This window comes from Leucoraja erinacea, chromosome 18 (genome assembly GCF_028641065.1).
Source record: "Leucoraja erinacea ecotype New England chromosome 18, Leri_hhj_1, whole genome shotgun sequence".
NCBI classification, from domain to species: domain Eukaryota; kingdom Metazoa; phylum Chordata; class Chondrichthyes; order Rajiformes; family Rajidae; genus Leucoraja; species Leucoraja erinaceus.
The window spans coordinates 8616037-8641722 of NC_073394.1; the positions used below are offsets into that span (position 1 = coordinate 8616037).

The window sequence follows — 25686 nt, forward strand, 5'->3', positions numbered from 1 at the left end:
ATACCTTTTCATATCTGAAAAATAAGAGGTTGTTGAACATTTTAATCAGAAAAATAGAATACGGACATGATTTAAAACATCAATTCCTGTGATGAATTGTGAGTAAATGGTGTAATGCATTACATGGAGGAAAGTGAACATCTGAATCGGATGGCCCAGAATAATTTAAGGGGAAATTAGATATCTCTTTATTGAAGATATCTGGATGAATAATCCAATTTCTTTTGTAATGTTTTAATTTAATAAATGTTGACATTAAGCACAGAATGGCGCCATTTTAAGCACATGTATATGTATGGGCTTGTACTATTGGGTTGAATTGCAAGAAACAATATGTAGAAGTTAAAAATACCTTTTTAACTTCTGATTAAAAATTCTCATCCTGCACAAAGGGATGGTGATCTGCCATTACCTAGTACCAGAATCACAAAATTCTGAGAGCAGATTTAGAAAAAGAAAATATTAAATACGTACAACATAAGAGGTGGGTATTCAGCTCATTCTTCTCCCCCTAACTGGTAAATCTATTTGATCAATGTCTCTATTTCCATAATAGCATTTTAAATATATCCTTTAGAGTATTAAAAACATTCCCTTTTGATAGTTATTCTTGAATCTTCTACTGTCACCCATCTGATAGCTTGCTGCAAATTATAACTGCAGTTTTAACAATGAAATGGATTATTGTTAAATGGGTTAATGACCCTCCGCCACTGAAGCAAGATGTTGAACACTTGTGTTATGTCTCTGAGACTTTACTGTCCGAAGGAGAATAAACCCAGCTTCTCTCGTCTCCTATAACTGATGACTTTAACCGAGCCTGCAATTAATTCGCTAAATTTCTTGGGCACCCTCTTTTAACTCTTGCCAACCTTTCCAGAGTATTATGCCCAGAAAAATATTTAACCCCTTTCTACGTTTAGGCATTTCACATATGTTGCAGCTGCTACATGGCTTTCATTTTTTAATCCATTCTAGAAACCAAAATTAGCACATGAAGTTATCAAAGGCGAAGCAGCCATTAGTGTTTATTTCTAGAGGGATAGAATTGAGAAAATGGAGAAGCATTATTTTAGTTGCAGCTTCTAATACTGGTGCTAAAAAGTAGGTGCTAAAAAGCATTCTTACAAATTATACTAGAACTGTGTGGTTAAGCTGCTAGAAATGGAACAGGCTAGATTGTTTTATATTTTTGAAAACTAAAAGGCTAGGATGTGACCTAAAGTGGAAGTATTGCTGAATGAAATGCAGAGATTCTATTTGTGGGGAAGAACAAAATTAAAGTCATTAATATTAATATAGTAATTCAGAAGAAATTTCTTATTTGGTGAACGATTTGAATGTGCAACCTTCTGTAGTGGAGTAATTGAAATAAATAGTAAAGATGCATTTAAGGGGAATCTTGGGAAGAAAATGAAGAGGGAAAATAAATTATAGAGCAAATGTTAATTGAGGTAGGGTGAGAAGAATAAATAAGAATTAGCTAGGTTGAAAGACCTATGTATGTGCAGCATAAGTGTGTACTTCTCAATAATTAAAAAAAAAAGGTGCTTAGACATTTCTAGCAACCAGTATACACTGAAAATTAACAGAAGTATTGTGCCCATTTAGCTTGTATGTTGACATTTTAATCCACTAGATGGTGATACAGCTTGTCTCATGTTGTAACAAAGTATAGGTTTATACGCGCAATAAAAGTTTTGGGTTTGTGTAGACATTTACATTTGTCTGTTTTGGTGGGGGCAAGTTGAATAGATACATTAACTACCAATTTGAAGAGCAGAGCCCGCCTCTGTGGTTAACTAAGGGAGTTAAAAACTGGAGTAACTCAGCGGGACAGGCATCATCTCTGGAGAGAAGGAATGGGTGACGTTTCAGGTCTAGACCCTTCTTCAGACTGATATCAGGGGAAAGGGAGATACATAGATAAGGAAGTGTAAGGTGTGAAAATAGGACAAAGGGAATGGAGATCAAGGAAAATGTAGAATTGCTCATTGTTAGCTGGGAGAAGATATAACAACAAAACAAACAGGTAAAATGTAGTCGGAGACAGTAAGACTGGTTGGAGAACTGGGAAGGGGAGGGATGGAGCGAGAGAGGAAAAGCAAGGGTTACTTGAAGTTAGAGAAGTCAATGTTCATACCGCTGGGGAGTAAGCTGCCCAAGCGAAATATGAGGTCTGTTCCTCCAATTTGTACTGGGTCTCACTCTGACAGTGGAGGAGGCCCAGGACAGAAAGATCAGTGTGCGAATGGTAGGGGGAGTTAACATGTTTAGCAACCGGGAGATCAGGCAGGTTTAGGCGGAGGTTTTCAGCAAAACGATCGCAGAGCCTACGCTTGGTCTCGCCGTTATATATACGAATCCACACTGCCACAGCGAATACAGTAGATGAGGTTGGAGGAGGTGCAAGTTGAACCTTTGCCTCGCCTGAAAAGACTGTTGGGGTCCTTGGACGGAGTAGAGGGGGGAGGTATAAGGACAGGTGTTGCATCTCCTGCGGTTGCAGTGGAAAGTACCTGGAGAGGGGGTAGTTTGGTTGGGAAGGGACGAGTTGATCAGGGAGTTGAGGAATTAACAGTCTCTACGGAAAGTGAAAAGGGGTGTAGGTAGGAAGACGTGGCTAGTGGTGGGATCCCGTTGGAGTTGGTGAAAATGCCAGAGGATTATGTGTTGTATGCGAAGACTGATGGGGTGGAAGGTGAGGACTAGGGGGACTCTGTGAAGTAGCCATTTAGCTTAACTCAGTATGTTATAAACTATAACCAGTTACCTTTAAATTTTATCTGCCTGTAATTATGTGGGTGGGATTTATTACGTAGTTGGAGGCGTGTTTGCGGCTTGGATTCTTGCGCAGACGCTAGTAGTTTTTTGTTTTAGTTTTGAATAAGCATGGGGGAGAAGGCACAGCTTTCGACCATGCCGGAGTTTGACCATGCACGTGTTTGACTACGAGTAAGATCAAAATGTACTTAAACAAGAAGAAGTTTGGATGAATATCTCACTGTTTTTACTACGACAATAAAGAAACTATTAATTAAGACACTGTGAATGTCTCGTGGAGAGCTCGCATGCGTAACAAAGCTATCTCCTTACCCCTGTCTTCAATCATAGTGGCTAGAGGAAAAATTCCTTGAACGATATAATAATTTGCCACTACATTCTGTCCCTGTTATGACTTGGGGGAGGGGGAGCAATAGCAGAGCTGTGGTATAAGAGGAGACCCTAGTGAGGGCCTCATCTATGATGGAGGTGGGGAACCCCCATTCCCTAAAGAATGAGAATTAAAGATTGTATTATACTTGAAGAAAAAGCATGTTGCTGTGCAAAGACTGGTGGCAAATCAGAAGATTAAACATAATGGAAAAAAGCAACTAAGAATGATACCACAATGCTGAGAATTTAATTTTGTGCTCTGTATCTTATCCTTTGCTCTATCTATAATACTTAAGTTTGACTTGATTGTATTGATATATAGTACATCTGATCTGTTTGGATTGCATGAAAAACTAAATTTTCACTGTATTTCAGTGCACCTAAACCTATAAAGAAGAAAAAAAATGATTATAATGTAAAGTTAACAAGAAAGATAAAAAAAACAGCCATAAGAAGGGTGTCATTAAGCCGGAAAGAGTGCAGAGATTTAGGAGTGCAAGATGTTCCCAGGACTTGAGGAACTGAGTTATAAGGAGAAGTTGGGCAGGCTAAAACTTTATTCCTTGAAATGCAGGATGCTGAGAGGTGATCTGATAGAGGTGTATAAAATCATGAAAGGAATAGATAGGGTGAATGCACAGAGTGTTTTACTTAGAGTAGGGGAGTCAAGAACCAGAAGACACCTGTTTAAAGTGACGGGCATAATTTAATTCAAACCTGAGGAGCATGTTTTTCACTTAGGTGGGTATTCAATTCAATTCAATTCAACTTTAATGTCATCGCACAAATACAAGTATCAGTACAACGAAATGCAGTTTTGCGTCAGTCCGTACTAGTTGTACATAAAGAAAACAAAAAAAATAGAAAGAGGGAAGATACAGAATAATCAGGAAATACAGAATAATTAAACAATGGGGACGGAGGGACCAGAGAAATCTATCGTCGGGACTCCGAGTTCAGCAGTGTGATTGTGTTGTTGTAGAAGCTGTTCCTCATCCTACTAGTACGTGACCTGAGGCTCCTGTACCGCCTCCCTGATGGGAGGAGGGCAACAGTCCATGGTTGGGGTGTGAGGGGTCTTTGATGATCTTCCCAGCCCGTCTCAGACACCGTTTTCGGTGGAGGGCATCCATGGCAGGGAGCGGGGCACCGATGATGTGCTGCACGGTTTTCACCACCCGTTGTAGTGCCTTCCTGTCCGCAGCAGTGCAGCTGCTGTACCATACCGTGAAGCAGGTGGTCAGGATACTCTCTATGGTACAGCGGTAAAAGTTGGTCAGGATCTGGGGGGACAGGTGGGCTTTCTTGAGCCTCCTCAGGAAATAAAGGCGCTGCTGTGCCTTTTTGATCAGCTTGGAGGTGTTGAGGGACCAGGACAAATCCTCCGAGATATGTACTCCGAGGAATTTATAGCTGGAGACGCGCTCCACCTCAGTCCCGTTTATATGGATGGGGGTATGACTGCCTCCTCTGGTCTGCCTGAAGTCAACAATAATCTCCTTCGTCTTTTTGGAGTTGAGGACGAGGTTATTGTTGGCACACCAGGCTGTCAGGTGCTGGATCTCATCCCTGTAGGCTGACTCATCGTTGTCGCTGATCAGTCCTACTACCGTGGTATCGTCAGCAAACTTAATAATGGCGTTGGATCCGTACTTTGGGATGCAGTCGTGGGTGAAGAGGGAGTAGAGGAGAGGGCTGAGCACACAGCCCTGTGGCACTATGGAATGTATATGGAACATGCTGCTAGAGGAGGTAGTTGAGGCAGATACTGTAACAGCATATCAAAGACACTTGGACATGGACATTTGACCAGAGAATTCGAAACGTAGTCTGGCTGACCTAAGAGTTGCATTGAGTACCGCACAGAATATTGATTATTAGTGGAGGCTATGCTTCAGTTATACAGATCATTTTTACAACCACATTTATTTATTGTACTAGTCTCTATTTAAAGAAGGTTGTTTTTTGCACTGGAGATGGGTTACTGGATTAATATCTGGAATGGGTGGGTTGTACGGTAGAAATTGGTGAACCCATGGGTTGTAATAAATGTGTAATGGATTTAAAATGTATTGAAGACCAAAACCATAAGTTGCAATATGGAAATATAATAGATTTTTCTGTAGCTACATGAACTACCCACATTGGATTGAGTAGAAATGAAAAATGAAAGAGTACATTTTTTGAGATGGAGAAAGGACATGCTTTCTGATTATGTTTAACATAATCTATTCTCTTGCAGGCTTTATGTCTTTTTGGTGTTGAGTTAGAAATGTTGACTAAATTCTGGTATTTATGAAACTTAATTTGGAATTTCGGCGTGTGTGTGCTAGTTTGAAGCAAATGGGAAGTCAGGCGGCAAACAGAATTTCATTCCTCAGTCTGAAAAGTAAGTGAATGAGGAGGTCCAAACTAATTGGAAGTTAGAATTTATTAAGCAGCTTGCCAATGTCTGATATATCTTGTGATGTACTATAGTGAGCTTCTAGCTCTTTTGATTTATCTATGATATTTGTTACGAATGACCAGTCAGCATTTGATATCCTATTAGAGTCAGCATCAAAGGTCGTATTTAATCTCTCCAGTTAGAGAACATCCAGTTAAATTACAATATAACTTTGTGACTTGTCTGTGTGCTGGAAACTGAAACCTTGATTGTATTCGCATGTGTATTTCTCCCATATTTTGGAATCTGAATTGCTAAGTATTCAAATGACCATACCTCATTTTCAAGTCAGCATCTCATTGTGTCTCTATTAAAACTAATACAGTATGGGTAATGAAAAACTTAATATTTGCTGACCCTCTCAGCTTGCTATTACCTTGAAAGAGAAGCTTCATTCCTGTTGGGGTTGGAGAATTGGTAGTCATAATACCTGTAAATGCTAACAATTCCCAAATGTCTTGATCCATAGCGTTTTGAGGTTACCTATTTCTAATAGCCAGGCAGTTTAACTATTAACTCTTAGCTAATTGAAATGAATTGAATACTTTATTGTCACATGTGGCAAACCACAGTGAAATTATTTGCTTGCCTGTCCCAATAAGCGTCCTAAAAAGCTTTTGCCTGAGGGTACTACTTATATTGATTCAATAGAATCATCAGTTCCGGTGAATGGATAATGTTCAAATGTGACATTATTTTATGGTTAGAATCCAATATTGATCAATTTTAAATACAGTATGCCACACCAGATCAAATAGTACTTGTGAGAAGAATTTCAATTTCAACGTTTAACTTTTTAAAAGTTCTATTCCCCTTCATTAACTTGATTAAGGCAGTTTATATCTTGTATGTAAGCACAAAATATTTTGGTTTTGTTCAGTCTCCTCCAAGCCACCTTTGGTGTTCCAAGGTGACAAATTGAAAATGAGAACCAGATGGAATTGAGAAATAAATGAATTGGGTGTAGGAATTTATAACACTAGAAAATACTAATAGAGTATCCATGATAAATACATTTATCAAATTCAAATAATTAATTCTAAATGTTGCCTGGACATTTAAGATATTTATTCAATCTTTGAGTCTTCAGAGAACATAAAAAATACAATCCTGTTTAATTTTTTTTGTGTAGCTCCAAAAATGCAGTAAACAATTGGTAAATTGAATGGTGGTAAGTGAGACATAGAATATATGTTCTAAAAATGTGCATTGTAAAACGTACAGTGTTAATGTTTAATAATTTATCTTTTAAAAAGTTCTGTGTATGAAATTTTTAGTTTTTGTTTGTAGATTTATTTTGATTTTGGCCATATGCAACTTTTTGGTTGCTTAATAGCACTAATTATTTATTAGTTTTCTATTGGACCTAATCAATTTCAGAATAAAAGGACCATAAAAATAGGAAATTCACTAATAAATACATCAAGAAATTAAGGAGGTTACCCTGATTTGGAATTTCTGCTGATCTGCTCTATAACTTTATCCTTGGAATGATTTTATATGATTTAAGTTTCTTCATTTTGAGGACATAGATATAGAACGTTTTTAGTTAACATTTATTAAATATGAATGTAATTCGGTAAACCAATACAACTTGAAAAGTTGGATAGAGATTTGTTCAATTTGGTTGAAGAAGTGAAACCATTTCAACTGGCAATTTCACTCTTTATTAACGCAAAAACGTTCAAGCAATTAATAGCCATAAATCCTTTTCTACCCAATTTCCTTTCAAATGTTGCACTCTTGAGTATACTTTCATTGACCATATACGATACGATAAAACTTTATTCATCCCTGGAGGGAAATTGGTCTGCTGACAGTCACACCACCCAAGGTACACAAAAACTTGGCATTGAAGTGAAAACAAAAAGAAAAAGACAAGCGACTGTTGGCTGGCTGCCGTGTGCACAGCACCTTCACCAGAACAAATGAACTAACACCGGCTTATCCCCTGGGCAGAGGATTCTAACGCTAGAGTGCCCCCATCTCCTCCCCCACACCGGGTCCCCCTTTGTTCTCCCACTGTTCCTCACAGCGGTCTCCCCATGCCTGGGTCCTCCATTGTTCTTCAGGGCAGTCCCCTCACACCGGGTCCCCATTGTCTTCCACTCCCCCCTCACGCTCATCGACCGCGAGGCCCCACTGCCACCAAGGTTCCCGTTGCCGCCGAGGCTCCTGCTACCGTTGAGGCACCCGCTGCCGAGACTCCCACTGCCGTTGAGGCACCCGCTGCCGCCGCTGAGTCTCCCACTGCCGCCGCCGAGTCTCCCATGCCACAGCCGAGGCTCCCATACTATAATAATAATAATAATAATAATAAATTTTATTTATGGGCGCCTTTCAAGAGTTTCAAGGACACCTTACAAAAATTTAGCAGGTAGAGGAAAAACATGTAAGGGGAATGAAATAAATAGTAGAGACATGACTAGTACACAAAGTAAAGACAGAATTCAATTAAAAAAAGATAGAATTCAATTCACTACTACTCTCCTATACTACTTTAGCAAAGCATAGATTGAGCATTGGAGCGTGGACTGCTTCTGTATATATTACTATGTTAAATACTTTCATCAATAGAGCAATTAGAGAACCTTTTACACGTTTTAGTGAGAAGGTGAACAGAATTTCACACCTTGTTATAGTTTCCAGAGCATAGCTTGTAAGATAATATTTTAATAAAAAGATTTTCACTATTCAAATAGACGTATGATTAATTTTTTGAAAAATAATACACTATTCACCATAATCTGAAGTGCAGTCGATGTATTGCTTGGGGCATTATTGTCTAAAGGTTATGTGTATCTGAACTAATGTTTTAACACTTGTCCTACAGGCGCTTAACCACATTGTTAGCCATAAAACATGTCTTTCATGACCTTTACATTGGGGGCCTTCCCTTCACCTTCAGGTCATTATCTTAACCTTGTTTCAAGTAACCAATTACAAATCCTGAAGGTTTACCATGAGTGTTTTCTACCTTCTTACAATTTGCAGAATTCTTGTAGTACTTTCTTAGCTTCTACAATACTTGCACAACTGATCGTAATTCTCCTATAAATTTGACATATTAAAATTAAGTTATATTTTAAATTTGAGGGGTGCCAGTTTGTACCACGTACCATCATGGTTGTAGCAATTGAAGTTTTAAATGTTGAGAAATATATAGTTCTACACCTTTTAAGTAATTGTCAAAATATGTTTCCAAACATCAGTATAATGGATTGAAATAAACATTGTGGAATGAATGAAATAAGGAATAGACCAATGAAGTATTATGTTTATTGTATTGTTTTTAATATGGTTTGCGAGTAATGAGCTTTTACACAGTATACATTTTGTTAAAGTGGTCTTTACAGTACACTTAGAGATAAAGGGGAGGGGGGGGGGGTCAAGGAAAAAGCGTTCACGTTGCGGCCCTGATTTCACTAATCTTTCCACCACCACGCACAAGAAGCGCAAGACAGACACCATTGTATGCAGATGCCGAGAAGTGTGTTCAGCTCTGACTGAACAAATTCTAATCTTGTGTGTGGACTCGATAAGAAGAAGAGATAAAGGAAATACTTATATTAGAATGAATGCGCAGGAACTGTAATGTTTACAAGTACAGGATTCTTGGAATAATTATGTTACAAATAGTGCAGGCTTTGAATTCAGAAATAGATTAACCTAAGTTTTCAGATAAAATAACTGTAAGAGTTGGTTCTATCAGGATTGTCAACATTGCAGGGTGGCATTATAAGAAAAATGTTTAATATATTGGGATTCAAGTTTAAAAAAAATCATATTTATATTTTGGGAAAATGCCCAAGACTGATGCAAATGGCTAATTTCCCTTGAGGAACACAAATCTAAGGGCACTTACATTGATTAGTTAATTTCAAATGTATTTTCAGCAATTATAATTGATGTGACAATGGGAAGTGTGTGAGACACAAGAGTCTGTAGATGCGAGAATCTGTAGCAAAAAACAAGCGGCTGGTGGAGATCAATGGGTCAGGCAGTGTCTGTGGAGACAAAGGCATAGGTGACGTTTCAGGTCTTGCGTCAGGACTCAGACCTACACCTTTGCCTCCACAGATGCTGACTGGCATATTGAATTACTTTATAAACTTGTTTTTTGCTCCTGAAATGGAAATGTATGTCTGGTCTGGAAAAGGTGCAATCAATGGAATGTTGGCATTCAAATACAAGATGTAGTCAGTGGTGGTGGGGGTGGTATTTCAGAAACGGCATTTAAGATAGCAAAATCTGTGCAATGGCTACCTATTTTCTTTGCACATTGTTTGTCTTGCAGGAGCGGAGAGAATATGATATTTGGCATTTCATTATCTATGTACATTATTCGTCAGGATGCATTTTACACCAGAATGACAAATACTAGTTTAAACATAGAAAGAGGCATATTTTGAAATGATTTGGATGTCACCTTGTCCAGTGTATCCAAAATATTATTCACTGTGAGATGGCACACAGTTGTTACACTAACTTATTTGACTGGATGATCCTGATCCAGAAGGAGAGTATCATGCAGATGGAAATACTCCTTGACCAGAGCAAAATAGTATTTAAGTACAGTGGAAATAGTTTTCATATCTTATGCCTAATCCTTTACCCCATACAAAAGAACACAAAGTGCTAGAGTAACACAACAGGTCAGGCAGCATCTCTGGAGAACACGGATAAATGATGTTTTGGGTCGAGACCATTCTTTAGACGTCCCTATAAATGGGTGTAAAATGTTTGCACTAAACTTATTTTCATTTTAGTTCTCAATCAGATACCTTGAAATAAATTTAAATGTGGTTTACTTAGTATGTGATGTTCAGTGTACAATAGCTTATTACTGTAAAAAAAATCCACGTACGGTCTTCATAAGAAAGTCCATAACCTGTCGCAGCTTTGTTTTGCTGTGTAGCATTTTAAAACTGCAGTATTTTGAAAATCTGGAACAAATTTTGCAAAAATAAATTCAGTAAAAATTAACTTGAATAAATCCAGTTTAAACACTAAATTCAACAACATTAAAAACTGAACCAAGGAGTATGATACAAATGATGATGTACAAAAAAGGTTGTGGAAAAATTATGTTTGGTTTTGAGGGAAAAACTCATCATGCCACTTCTCCACCAAATTACTCATAACTAATACTCGTGACTAATAAGGTTTTTGAGCTTTTCAGTGTGAACGTGTATCCTGATATTTTGCAAGAATATTTAAATTGTCCATATAAAATATATTAGGATTAATGACACAGTTTACAATATAATCATGTGTAGGCAAGAACTGCAGATGCTGGTTTAAATCAAAGGTAGACACAAAATGCTGGAGTAACTCAGTGGGGCAGGCAGCATCTCTGGAGAGAAGGAATGGGTGATGTTTCGGGTCGAGACCCTTCTTCGGACAATATAATCATTTTGAAAATTATGTTTTTGCTTTGTTCTAATTGATAGTCGTGGTTGCATTGTAAATGACTTTCACTGTTTGATGCATACAGTAATTTAAAAAAATTGTTTTGAATATTAATGCAGACTGCAATATTTGCATATGTTTTTTATGCAAAGGTTATTGCATAATATTTATGCATAATTGCTTTTGACTTGCGTTTTCATGCAGTGTTTTAATTAGCATTAATGGATTTTGTAAATCACACGTTTAAAATCATCTAGAAATTGAGAAAGTGAATATTTGAAACTAATCAAAATGTAATGGCTTTATTAGTAACAGATCATAAATATAGGTTCTCGTAATGTTTGTATAAATTGTAGTTATGATGCTCAGAGTAGGCAAATGTCAGTTCAGATGTCCTGATCTTTGCAAAAGGGAATACACATACCTTTTACTATTGCTTACATTCAACTCTGGTGATAAATGGGTTTGTGCAATGTGATTAAATGCATATTAGTGTTTGCCTGAGGCACTTGATTATTATCATTTTTATTTTTATTACACTGTAAGACCATATAATTCATAAAGATAATACAGAAATCACTTTGTTGCTGCTAGAAATAATTCTGCTTTATGGATGATGTCCTTTTAATTTTTCCTTTCATGGATTATAAAATTGGTTAATATCCACTGAACTGAACCAGTGGAGAAGCAAATAAAGATGTTGGCCTCGGGTCACAGTGTCATTTGTGATACTGGCAAATTCTTACGGGCTCATTTATCCCTGTACATGATTGATAACGTTATGGGTTAAATGGAGAATGGTTTGGTTCCATTAAAGGATCATCTCCAGTGAAGACCTCCCACTTAAAAGTCAGGCATGGAAACATTTGTGATGAGAAGACAAGGGACTATCCACAGGTCAAATTAAACAACTTAAATAATTTAACTGGAATGACAGTATAATTTGTCCATTCTGTGTTATTACCTTGACCCCTATCAGACTTGTAGGCCATCTTGCATCCAACCCCAGGGTGTTTAAGATGTATTTTTTAAATAAAATAAAGTTTAAGATTAGGCATTTAAAGCATTCAGAGCTGCGAACAAAAATCTCCGAAGGAAAATAGAGTATAAAGCAACAATGTATCTTTATAGATAAGAATTTAGTTAGGGTATTGTAAAAGGAATTGTTCTAGTTTGAACTGCCCACGGAATAGCTACCACCACTTACAAAAAAAGAAATGGGTCATCCATCTCTGTTGTTTATAGACATTGAGGAAAACAAGCTTTGCTGTGTTTGGATATATAACAATTGCTGCAAGTAAAAAGTAATTAATTTGAGGTGTTCCAAAGTGATAATGTATCATATAAATCTAAATAAATGTGTCTGTTCAACTTCAAGACCCAGGATTGAGGGAATAGCAAATCAATAACATCCCATTTGACAGTTTTGGCCTGTACCCTATCAGGGATAGCTCCTGCTATTCTCTCCTTCCTGCAATTTAAAATATGCTTACTTTCTTAACTTGAAACAACAACTCTCTTTCCCATTGCACACTTTCTGTTTTTGTTTCCTATTTACAGACTTTGCAATATTTTGTTTCAAATCATGTTTGCTTATTGGGAAAAAATTAACATTGGAAAAAAAATTGAGTTTTGGGGCTAGATTTTTCCCTATCCTGTGTCTGAGAAAGGCAAATTCTACGCTCTTTGGATATTTACTGTAATCCAGGAAGTTTCCTTTATGCTAGACATAGCAATTTTCTGTAAACAGTGGATACTTAAGTGGGACCCACAAAAGTAAATTGTCTGTTTGACCTCCTAGCCAAAGTTTCTTGCTAAACCAAACATTAAAAAAATGATTTCAACTTTGGCGGTTTATTAATCTTCAGTTATGCTTTCACAATTAGTCAGATAGTATAAGAGACCTATTCACATATCAAGTTCCATTTGAACACCAGGTTAGTCGGATGAGGGATGTGGGGGGGGAGGTGTGGGGGAGGAGGGGTGTGGGCGGGGTGTGGGGGAAGGAGAATGTGGGAGGGGGTGAGGGGGTGGTTTGGGGGAGGGGTGTGTGTGTGGGGCGGGGTGTGTGGAGGAGAAGTGTGTGTGTGTGTGTGGGCAGGGGGGTTGTGGGCGAGGGGGACCAGAGGGGAAGGGGTTGGCGGTGCGATGGGGACTCACAGCGGTCTGGTCGCTTCTTTGGCTGCTTTGCTGGCCGCTTAGCTGGTCGTCCTCCGCCTGGATCCGAGTCTCTGATTCCGCGCCGGGCTGGGCTGGGTCGGGCCGCTTCCGGTCCCTCCCTTTGAAAATTGTATCTGGTTGGAGACCTCCGCTGGCCATCCAGAGCCTCCCGCAGCTGCAGTAAAGACGTGATGGTGCAGGAAGGGGCGGACCATCCCGCAGAGTGACAGTAGAAGGGACCAATCCGTGCAGCGCTGAATGGCAGGAGAGGCAATCAATCTGCATTAAAGTTATTTCAGAAGATTGAAACATAATAAATTGCAGATAACTTAACAGTCAATTTTCCCTTGGCCTTATAGTTTTTAGGCTGTGTCTGTACCTTTTTATGGAAATTATATTTTCTAATACAACCTTGGACACTCTTAAATTATAAATTTAAAAATCTGAATTTCTAGACAACTCAGCAATATCAGGTGGTGAACTATCTTTGAGCAGGAAACCAAGGTTATGCTTTAAGGAGATAAGCAAGGTAACAAAAGTAGAGTTTCAGGACAGTGTGTGTACTTTAATAACATGAAATTGTTATTTTTAATTTAATAAATGAATTTATTTGCATCCCTTCAATAATGTGTTCATTTCAGTGAGCTAAATGAGAATATTAAAGCACTTTTTCACTCTTCATCCTGGTCATAGCTGCAAAAACACTTTATCATAGGCACTGTTTGCTATTGTTCATTGGGCCATGTTGTTCCATTTACTAATTCTGACAAAAGCAATGTATAATTTAAACAAATAGATTAAATTGGCACTTAAGATTTTTCATCTATTAAAGGCACTGACTCCTTTTAGATTACTAGAGCCAGGAAGTTTAGGCACTAAAAACCTCTGAAATAGGCAGGTAAAAAGGCATAATAAAATTACTAAAATGGCAGAAAAAAGGCAATTATTGACCAAAAAGGCAAAAAAAAATATTGGCATTTATTTCCACCACCAAAATATGGTTGAAAATAACGATATAAAGGTATACCACAAATTATCTGGTGTTAAACTAGGCCATCTATCAGACAGAATATGCTTCAGTTGTGAAAAACTTATTTCTACCTCAGCTGAGGGTGCATACCCGAAACAAGCTACAGACTCTATATTCATGTCGATATCTTGTGCATTACAACTACGTTCTGAAATTTAGCTATGTTTTGTATTTCTTCAAGATCTTCGTTAGTTAAAATCACTCTCTCACATTTTCCTTGTATGTCTTTACCTACATCGCCATTTGGAACTTTACGAATATTGTCAGTTACTTTGTTGAAAACTTTCAAGTTATTCACTCATGTTTCGCCACGTCTCTCAAGGGAAGTGATAGCTTGTGAGAAATGTGCAAAATTGGAAGCAATAAACACAAGATTGCGGTGGAGGGACTTTTTCTGCATGATTTCACTGATGATCCTGACTGCAGCAGATTCTTCTTCTTCAAAACAGTTGACGATTTATTTTATCTTTCCAAAATTTGAAGCATAGAGAGCCATGCCTAGCCAAAACGGGCTGAAACGGTAGCAGAATCTCGGGTGCCATTTCCTTGAACAACTGCACATGTGACGGTGTTTTGAGGAAGATTTTCTTCAGATTGGAAGCTAGGCGATCGACATTTGTAAACAAGCTACATATATGCTTGGCAATTCTATGAAGTCCTTGAGCTAAGCATGTCAAATGCAACATTTTAGGGAATAAAACTAAGTCACAAATAGAAGAACATACTTGTGTTTTATACCTTCTGGCCAAAGTACAGCAAGTGAAGATGTAAACAACTGAGCAATAGTTGAGCTGTTTGACTTTCCAATAATTCCAGTCAACAAAAACTCCTTTGATGGTTGACCTGCCTCCAGTGTACCGATTACCACATTGGCAACATATCTCCCCACAGCACCGGTTGTCTCGTCTATTGAGATCCATATTTTGTTGCATGCAACTTCAGCTCTAATTTTCTGCACAACAATGTTGAAGTTGCTGTCAACATAATTTTTCCGTAATGATGACTCGCTTGGTATATGTTCCTCTGTGTATTTCTCTAAAAAACCTCTGAGAGATTTGTTTTTCCAATTTCCACAGTGGAATTCCAGCATCAATGAATGCCTTGCACAGATCACTCAAACTCAGATTTGCAACTGGAGCCTGCAGTAAATGTAGTGAGGAGACAAACTTAGGTAATGCGTTTGGATAGTCTACACCCCAGTGCGTATCAACATTGACTTCTCTAATTTGAGATAGCCCTTGTCTTCTCTCTCCTCCCCCTCCCCCTTCCCAGCTCTCCTTCTAGTCCTACTGTCACTATCTTTTCCTTTATTTCCCCCACCTCCCCACATCAGTCTGAAGAAGGGTCTCGACCTGAAACGTTGCCCACTCCTTCTCTCCATAGATGCTGCCTCACCCGCTGAGTTTCTCCAGCTTTTTTTTGTCTATCGTTGATTTTTCCAGCATCTGCAATTCTTACTTAAATAGATCTTGGAGAAGACTGATCCAGCAGGCAGCGGCACAAACAAATTAATGACTAATGGTGGTGACCCCTGTTTTGCCCCGGCGGTGGAAGTTTTCTTGTAAGTTATACTCTGTCAACACGTTAATAATAACATTAATATTAATGTGTTAACATAGAAAAAGTCATTGTAATCACGGTACAACTAAAGAAAATAGCACAACCTTTTAGCAAAACAGCAAAAAAGGCTGATTTAGGCACTCGATCATGAAAAAGGCATTATCCTGGTGAAATCTTCAAAAAAGGCATGAAAAGTCACATGGCATTTATGGCAAAATCCTGGCGCTATAGATTACAGTCGATACATACTGGCAATTTACTATGAATCATGTAGCATCGCACTCTGTATGGTTCTGTCCTATCATGGGTCACCAAGCAACCTTTGGGAGAGGGAATGCTGCTTTGATTTTCCTTCTCCTTAGGAGCACAGGCTTATTGCAGCAATTCTGTCTCTACACTGGTTAAAAACAGCACAATTGTCTTGAGATTGAACTGCCATTGAAGTCAAAGCGCAAACTTTGATGAGCATCTGGTTTCAGTCATGAAGGTGAGTAGTGACAAAGTAAGGGTTTTTTTTCCTCTAGCTTATGGTCTTAGTCGAAGGAAGTAGTCATAAACGTTATGGAGCCTAGGACAGAGGTGTGCTGCCGCAGGATGTTGGAGATCAGGGATGTGGGGGGGGGGGGGGGGGGGGGGGGGGGGGGGGGGGGGGGGGGGGGGGGAGGGAGAGGGGAGGGAGCATGTAGGAATCAGGACTGGGAGAGTGATTGTGAAAGGGGATTCTCTATCGGGATTGGTGAAGCCACCAAAGAGACTCCAGGTTGGTATGTTGCCTCTGGTGCTAGAATCAAGTTTTCCAGAAGAAGAGCTGCAGTTTCCAATTTAAGTAATATCTGACACGTAAGGCTCCAAGGGATGTAACCCATATGTAACTTGGTGAGCATCTTTATAGAATCTTTAGGCAAAACAAAGTGGTGAGTAAAAGGGGAGGGGGCATCGCACTGTTAGACAAAGATTGCATTACTTCATTATTGAGGGTGGCTATTCTGGAAGCGAGACCATGGGTAGAGATTAGAAAGAAAAGGTGGCGACTGTCACTTTGGTGCAGTTCCTATCTGACAGATTTGATTTAATTCTTTTGAAGAGGTAACAATGTATCGATGAAGGCATTTTAATAGATACGATCTACATGAACTTTAGTAAGGTGTTTGACAAGGTCCCATATGGGAGACTGGTTCAAAGGATTAGGGCATATATGATCCAGGGCATGTTGGCAAACTGAATCCAAACTGGATTGTCAATAAGAGACAGAGTGATGGTAGAAACTTGTTTTTGCGAGTAGGTGACTGTGGCTTCTTATGTACCACAAGGATCAGTGCAGAAACCCTTGCTGTTTGTAATATCCGTGAGTGACTTGAAGTTGGATGTGGGGGGACGTGGGCAGTAAGTTCGCAGATGACATGGAGATTAGCAGAGTTGTTGATAATGGGGAAGGTAGTCTTATGTTGCAGAAAGTTATCGATGTGTTGGTGAAATGAACAGAAAAATGAAGAGTTTAATACAAACAAATTAGGTGGTGCATTTTGTGAGTACAAATGATGCCAGGCCATACACCATGATTGGTAGGGTTTGAGGGAGTATTGTGGAACAGATGTAGTTTGGACTTTCATGTGCTGTACATTTCTATGACAAACTCTTGTAACCTTTTGTTGTTCATTGATCAAAATCACATTGATCCATTAAGGGCCTGTCCCACTTGGGTGACCTGATCCACGAGTCCAGAAAAGTCTCTTCGACCTTCAAGCTCGAGGGCACTCTCCTGGAAAGCCTTGAGCTGGATCGACCGGCCGCGTTGAAACTGCATGCTGCAACGGCCGAACCGCGAGCTGCATCTACTGACCACACACACACACACACACACACACACACACACACACACACACACACACACCGCGAAGGTGGGGGCCAGGGAAAGCAGAGGAGCGCTGTCTGCGCGATGAAGAGGAAGGTAAACGGCTCCCACAGTGTATAGTAAGTCCTTTTAGAGAGAAGGAGAGAGAAGGGGGGGAGAAGGAGTGGAGACACTTTTAAGAAGTTTAATAAAGTTTAGCGGGCATTTTACCTACTGGTAGATCTTCCTAGGTCCTGAAACTCCAGTGAGCCAATCAAAATGCCCAGTCAGCAAAGGAAATTGCCTATGGTTGCCCTCGACTGCCTGTAACTAAATAGCGACCCCACTCCACTGCACTACGAGTTAAAAAGAACCATGCCAACCAAATTTTACTCTCGGAAAATTTTTCAATATGCTACAAAATTTTCCGCGACCTAGCTGAGGCCGTGAGTATTCGGGAACTTCCCTCGAGCATGAAGGAGAGTTCCAGCGACCTCACAGGACCTTCTAGGTCCTCGTGTCGACCATGCTGCGAGTTTGAGTCGAGGGCAAACTCTTCGAAAACTTGCAGATTAGGTCGCCCAAGTGGGACAGGCCCGTTAACCTATAGAAGCATGATAGTAAGATGAGGAGGTCTGCAAAATTAGAACCTTTTAAATCATATTATAAAAACTGTTATAATAGTCATCTTTATCAGGAATGAATAAATTAATTAATAATGAATTTACAATAGTGGTCTTTACTTGCGTATGTCCTGCGGTTGCTAATATTTAGTACCTTACTAAGATGAACATTTGTAATATGATAACTTGATATGAGTCATGCGTTGTTTTTCAAAAGTCAAGGAAACTAATACAGCCAATGTATTTTTTATGTTTTATGGGCTAGTGACAAGTGTAATAAGATGTTCCCATCAACTGTGCTGTTTATGTAACTGGTACTTTTATTCTTTGTGTGGTTACTAATTAACTTTTGAGTTAGTTTGGATTTGGCCAACATCAGCTGATTACATTGTTGAGAAAATGGAAATAAGATACACATTAGTAATGCGCTCCTGCATTTTTATTATTTAGCTGGCTATTTTCACATAAAAACACAACTACACAGAAAACAAAATGTGATGTTTTTATTATTCAGTAGAACAAATATAGGAGCTCCTTGGGTTACGAATGACTTGTGGAACTTTTCACAAATTCTCCCATGCATTATAAAGCATTTTCCAATTAATAATAATAACATTTAAATGTTTTGTGGTACAGGTACTCTGAAATGACCAAGCAATGTTTAAAAAAAAACGTTTAAATGTTTCTTCCCACATTGTAACGGCATGCAGGATTGTAGTTTAATTGACTTTTATGCATTGTCCCTAGTATGTAGGATAGAATTACTGTAGTGTATATATGATCGTTGGTCGGCGTGCACTTGGTGGCCCAAAGGGTCCATGCTGCATCTCTGAATTAACCGAAACTAAAATGGTTCATAAAACACTATTCAAATGTGTAATTCTCCAAAGTATTCAAAACGCTTCTATTAGTAGTAAGGTCAGTAGAAGAAGCAGTGCAACATCAATGTACGGTATCTCTAAAAGTGAATTAAACTAAGATTTGTACCATCCACCATCACTCCGTGAAACAACAAATTCGGTCTACAACAGATTTGGTCTGCTATAACCGAAATCTGTTATAAAGAGGTCTATAATACTGAGGGTTTACTGTACATAGTTTTGAAATTGCATTTAACTGTTTATTTTTGTCATTTTGAGGCTTGAGCCTTAAAACTTGTTTTATTTAATAAATCCCAGTTTTCGTTTCCTTCCGAGATTATGCTTCATTGTTGGAAAAAAATTACATTGGATAAAATTATGTATTTTGGATAAGAATATATAATTTCAGTCATCCTATTATTTTATTAGAAAAAAAACGCTAAATGCTTTTTTTTGCATAGATGGACAACAAAACAACAGGGAAATTAGAAGGTTCAAACACTGGATTACGCATTTCCTATAACTTTCAGAGCCCTGGTCCAGCTGTACTTTGTTCAGTTCATCAGCTGGAATTTAAAACTAGCCTTTTGGAAGTGGTTGAGGAGCTTCATATTTGTCGTGTAAGTAGAGCATTTTAGTGCACAATAATGCAAACTTTTTATATTTCAAGTTTTTGTCTCATTCTTAATATATGAAAGTGAAAACTTTATGGATTTATTTATTTGCATTACTCCAGTGCTGACATGTAAGGAATATTATCTTTCTGATGAGACATTAAACTGAAGCCCCTCTGACGTCTTGGAATACATAAAAGATGATTTTGGAACAATTCAAAGAAGCAGAGGATTTTTGACTGGTCTCCTGTCCAAGCCATCCCTCAATCAACATCACTAATTATTTGACTATTTAACTCCTGACTTTTTGTGAGATTTTGCTGTATGGAAATTAGGAGAGACATTTATTTTATACTATAGCAGTTCACATATACTTTACTGGCTTCAAAATCCTTCAAAAATACTTTAAAGACTGTTAAATCTTTGGAATGTCTTGGGGTGATAATACTTGCTATTTTCCTACCAAGTTAGAAAATTCGAGCTCACTCCATTACTTCGACATCAGTTTGGATAAATGGTTATGGGTCTCGTGGCCATACAGTTTTCATGTAGATGAGCAAAAAGATTGGCATGTGCTTGGTGAGCATAAGGACCCGTTTCTGCTGTGCGGTAAAAGTCTACGACTCCATGTGATATTGTGATGTCTAATGCAATACCAGAATTGATCTGTAGTTTGGAGCTGCCATTTTGTTGAAGGAGAGCAGGACATGTTCTTAATGTCCCTTAGAATATTTAGCTTTTAACATACACTGCCAGGCAGGTTAATTTACCATTTTCTGACTGCAATAATGAGCTGCAAAGCGAAGTTGGGCAGAATTGTTGGTAACAAAGCATCCCTCCCCGATTAGTCCAATGCATTCAGTGTTCATTTTGAATAGAAACTCAATGGAATGACATCACCCGCCCCAACAGCCTTGAGTGCACCTGTACCCTGCGGTCACCTATGCAGATGTCAGATCAACTTGAGATTGTTGAGATTGTTTCCTTGGAAAGCAACTAGCCTGGAGTCCCCGGCCATCTCCTCCGAACCTGCACGGACCAGCTTGAAGGAGTATTTGCAGATGCATCTAACCTCTCCTTACTCCAATGTGAAGTCCCACATGCTTTAAGAAGAGCACTATCATCCTGGTATCAAAGAAAAATAATGTCCCTTAATGTAAGAGACATCTTCTTCATGCGTTTGGCATGCACAGCCTAAGTTGTAAGTCAACTTGTTCTATTTGACAATAGGCAATAGACAATAGGTGCAGGAGTAGGCCATTTGGCCCTTCAAGCCAGCACCGCCATTCAATGTGATCATGGCTGACCAGTACCCCGTTTCTGCCTTCTCCCCATATCCCCCGGCTCCGCCATTTTTAAGAGCCCTATCTAGCTCTCTCTTGAAAGCATCCAGAGAACCTGCCTCCGCCGCCCTCTCAGGCAGAGAATTCCACATCTTGTTTGATTACATTAGTTCCACATCTTGTTTGATTGCATTAGTCGAAACTGGGTGGACCACATGAAGGTTGCAATCTCCCACCAGTAAAGAGACATGGTGTACATCAACTCCAGACTCCCAGACAGCCTTGATCCATTGCAATTTGCCAACTACCACAGCAAGTTTATGGCAGACACCATCTCCCTGGTTCTGTACCCATTCCTGGAACAGCAGGATAACGAGGAGGCCTACTTCAGACTCCTATTTATTGACAATAGCTCCACCTTGAATATCATAATTTCAATTAAACTCGTATCCAAACTCCTGGACTTAGGATCGGCATCCCCTCTGCAACTGGATCCTCGTCTTTCTGACCCACAGACAGCAGTCGAGCGGAATAAACAAAAGTTTGAAAGCAAGTACTATGAGATTCATGAGCCGCTTTCTTCTTGCTGTTATCAGACTCTTGAACAGATCTCTCACATGTTTTCGAACAGACCTCTCACATGCTTTCAAACAGATCTCTCGAGGATGAATTCCTGATCTTCCAGCCAACCATGTTGCAACCTTTGTTGTTTTTATCTGCACTGTAAAAAATAATATTCATCAATATGTTTCTGTTGTTCTCCTGCCTTGACGTACTTGTGTATGGTATGATTTGCCTGGATAGCAAGCAAGAAAGATTTTTTATTGTCTCTCGGTAGATATGACGATAGTAGACCAATACCAATACTAGAATCACCAAATGTCACGTATTAGTCAAATGAATTAACTGTTACAAACTACCCCAATCAAGGATCTTGCCAGGTCTTGCTGAAAGCTGGTATCGTGAGTTGAACATTGCAAAATCATTGAGTGATTTAAAGAGAAAGAAGGTATTTATGGTACAAGTTGAGGTGTTTGAGCTAAAGTCACAACCCTAAGATACTGTTTCTGTGTTTGCAGAGGGCTGCATGGTTTGCTGTCTTGAATCTTGTTTTTTTTTGCTTATGTTTGGAAACACTCCAGCCACTGGAAAGATTCTTTATATTTCTGAATAATGTCAGTTGTTGAATGCCATCTTGAAGTATAGGTTTCTGGCGTCTTCTATTATTTAGTTCTGCCATCTATGCAAGTAGGTATCATTTGATCTCATCAGATAGTAGAGCTTTCAAAGTATTTGACTGGAAAATATTACTTTCCACTTGGCAATGCGCAGAACCTCCAGAGTACACATGTGAATGTAAATCTCCTGAAGTGTTGTTCATCGTCACAGTGCTAATGCTCTGTTGCTAAAGGATAGGAATGTTCAATGTATCATTCGGCTGCTATGAAGTCTAACTGCTTCCAAAAGATCAAAGTTTGGTGGTTGTTTTGATGAGGGAACTTTCCAGAAGTGCTTATCTGCTTCAAATACAGGATGAAGATAATTAGCAAAATAGTCATGGAGGAAATAAACAACATTTATTGTATGCTATTAAATGGGAGTGGAGCTAGATTTGATTGTAACTTTCAATATGGAATTGGATATGTACTGAAATAAGAATAGAAAAAGTGTGTCACTATGACTGAAATAGCAATGGGACAGGGGATAATTTAGTTTTAGTTTTTTTTTAGTTTTAGAGATACAACACAGAAACAGGCCCTTCGGCCCACTGAGTCCTCTCCGACCAGCGATCCCAGAATATTAATACTGTCCTAGACAAGGGACATTTTTTTACATTTATTCCAAGCCAATTAACCTACAAACCTATAGGTCATTGGAGTGTGGGAGGAAACTGAAGTTCTCAAAGAAAACCCACGCAGGTCACGGGGGGCACAAACTCCGTACAGACGAGCACCGGTAGCCATGATCGAACCCGGGTCTCTGGCGCTGTAAGGCAGCAACTCTACCGCTGCGCCACCGTGCCACCCGACAATTGGATAGTGCTTTCAATGAGCTAGAGCAGGGAACAGTTAGGAATTATTTTATAATTCGGTCAAAAGATCCCAATGTTATAACACTATGATGGCAGCACACGTCAGCTATACCCTATCATTGAAAACATACTATCAAGAGTGTGGACTTAAAATACTGTTGGTAAACTGTTTTTGGCACAGTTCAGGGTGTTCATAAAAGACTTGACCACTGGTTCAAAGTCACAACCTTCTTTAAAATATACGGTAATGGGTATAAGGAGCTCCTTCCTGTCAATGATAGCTTTACATCACCTTGTGATCCTTGTTCTGGTAAGAATTGTTTTATTTTTATTTATTTATTGTATCTTTTTTGACATAGACACAAAAGAGTCTTTACATAATATTCATCATAAACTTGGTTTCTTTGAATCATAATATCAATTATTTTCTCTTGTTTGTGCCATTTTTAGAGGTGCGATAATTTATTCCCTAAAGTTAAATAGAAGTTTTATAGGTTGTCAGTGGGTGGTTTATTTACCATAGACCAAAGGTTCTCACTGGCCCTGTTTCTTATGCACTACTAGTTTTAACAGATAGGCTGAATTCAGCAATTAATCTATGCCTCGCCTGCATATCGAGCATAGGTTGATGCACAAACAAGAAATAGGCTCTGTCTTCAAAATGTCAAAAAGTGGTAACAGTATTTGAATTACTTTATTTCGGATCTTGATAAAACACATAGGTGTTGCAAAACCCCAATCAATTGCATGTAGGACAGTTTGGCTTCTACAAGTGATTTCTTGTTTAACCTGACATAGGGAGAATTCTTTGGATACCAAATTTAATGAGGTACAGACTTTTTATGTTACCTGGCTTCCAGCTGGCACCTTGTGCACTGTTATCAGAATGTTCCGTGAAACTTTATTTTTGCTGAATAACATCAAGGAAGTTTTATTTGGACTTGAATGGTTGACCTTAGAAACTATGGAGTGGAAATTGTTCATCATGAGTTAAAGATCAGTTATAATATTATATGTAAAAGGTACCTACATAAATTAAAGTCGTTTTATGGGATTTTGTCAACTTTTTTCACCCGTAAAATGTGGAAAAAGCATCCTAAAGGGATGCTATTATCAATATGATTTATTTTTTTTGTAAGACGATCATGTTTTCACAACTGATGTTGTGTTGCCAGAAATCTTCTTACGCTTACCCTTTGTTTCACCTTTTTTGTTGGGGCATTCTGAGATATCCCAATCAGTGAATCAAAACAGAGTAGGCTGTGAAGTATGAAAACTATTTGGCTCAGAGTCATGAGAAAGGGAAGATTGCAATTTTGTAGGAGGTAGATTATGAGCTAGTAGAAAAGAGCAAAGTAACCTAACAGCAGTGAAACTTTCTTGACCTAAGCTAGTTTGGCCCTAAATATGTTCAGGGTCAAGAAGCAGAAGTCCCTCCAATCAAAACATTCTGCTTAGGAAATAACTTTTTGTAACAAATAAAAACGAGGAAACTGGTGTGGCATAATAAACAATCCATAGCGTGAAGCGCCTAAATTCTTTCATGAACTTATGCATTTATTAATTTTCTGCTTGCTGACAATTTACATTTTTTAGCCATATTTGATCACTCTGTATGGTGAGGAACATTTTAATGCATGAAGCATTGCAATTAAAGGGAGCAGTTTAAAAAAATTCCACTTGCAGTAAAAAACAAACTGCTGGAACTCAGCGATCTGGCAACATCTGTAGAGGAAAATGGACAGGCAATGTTTCAGGTCGGGATCCTTCTTCTGGACGTCCGGAAGAACGTTGTTGACCCGAAATGTTGTCTGCCCATTTCCCTCCACAGTTCCTCCAGCAGTTGTATTTTATCACAAGATTCCAGCATCTGCAATTTGTTGCATCTCCATTTGTAGTATTGTTCCAGAGTTTAGGACTTAAATTGTTGACGACATTATCAGGTTTGGAGCAAGGAAAGTGGAGGAATTCAAGAGACCAGAACTGGATAAGAAAAATATTCATGGAGAGATAGTAGAATGGAAGTCGTGTACAGAGATATTCAAATCCCAAAAAATGTAAGGCATTGGTAGATTGGAAGCTGAGACTCTATAAGGCACTGGTCAGGTTGCATTTGGATTATTGTGAGCAATTTTGGGCCATATTTGAGGAAGGATGTGCTGGCTCTGGAGGTTTACAAGAATTATCCCAGGATTGAGTGGGTCAACACTTACTGAGCATTTAATGGCATTGGGCCTTTACTCGCTGGAGTTTAGAAGGATGATGGGGACCTCATAAACTTACCGAATAGTGAAAGGCCTGGATAGAGTGGATGTGGAGAAGATGTTTCCACTAGTGGGAGAGTCTAGGACCAGAGGTCATTAAAGGACGTTCCTTTAGGAAGGAAATGAGGAGGATTTTTTTTAGTCTGAAGGTGATGAACCTGTGGAATTCATTGCCACAGAAGGCTGTGGAAGCCAAGTCAATGGATATGTTTAAGGCAGAGATAGATAGATTTTTGATTAGTACAGGTGTCGGGGGTTATGGGGAAAAGGCAGGAGAATGGGGTTAGGAGGGAGAGATAGATCAGTCATGATTGAATGGCGGAGTAGTCTCGAAGGGCTGAATGGCCGAATTCTGCTCCTGTCACTTATGAACTTATGAAGCTAATAGCCAGCTGCCTGATTTTTCACTTGGCTA

General features: G+C 38.9%; 1 protein-coding gene across 4 annotated transcripts in view; it reads left to right on the top strand.

The window, feature by feature from the left end:
* LOC129705614 (coiled-coil domain-containing protein 73-like) overlaps positions 1-25686 on the top strand; it is an 87514-nt gene that overhangs the window by 1395 nt on the left and 60433 nt on the right. For 3 of the 4 annotated variants that reach the window (XM_055649238.1, XM_055649234.1, XM_055649236.1), the window contains exon 2: positions 19540-19698. In XM_055649238.1, coding sequence (XP_055505213.1) covers positions 19540-19698 — 159 coding nt within the window. Of the gene's footprint in view, positions 1-16721; positions 18229-19539; positions 19699-25686 lie in introns of those variants that run through there. The other variant, XM_055649235.1, reaches the window with a different exon arrangement.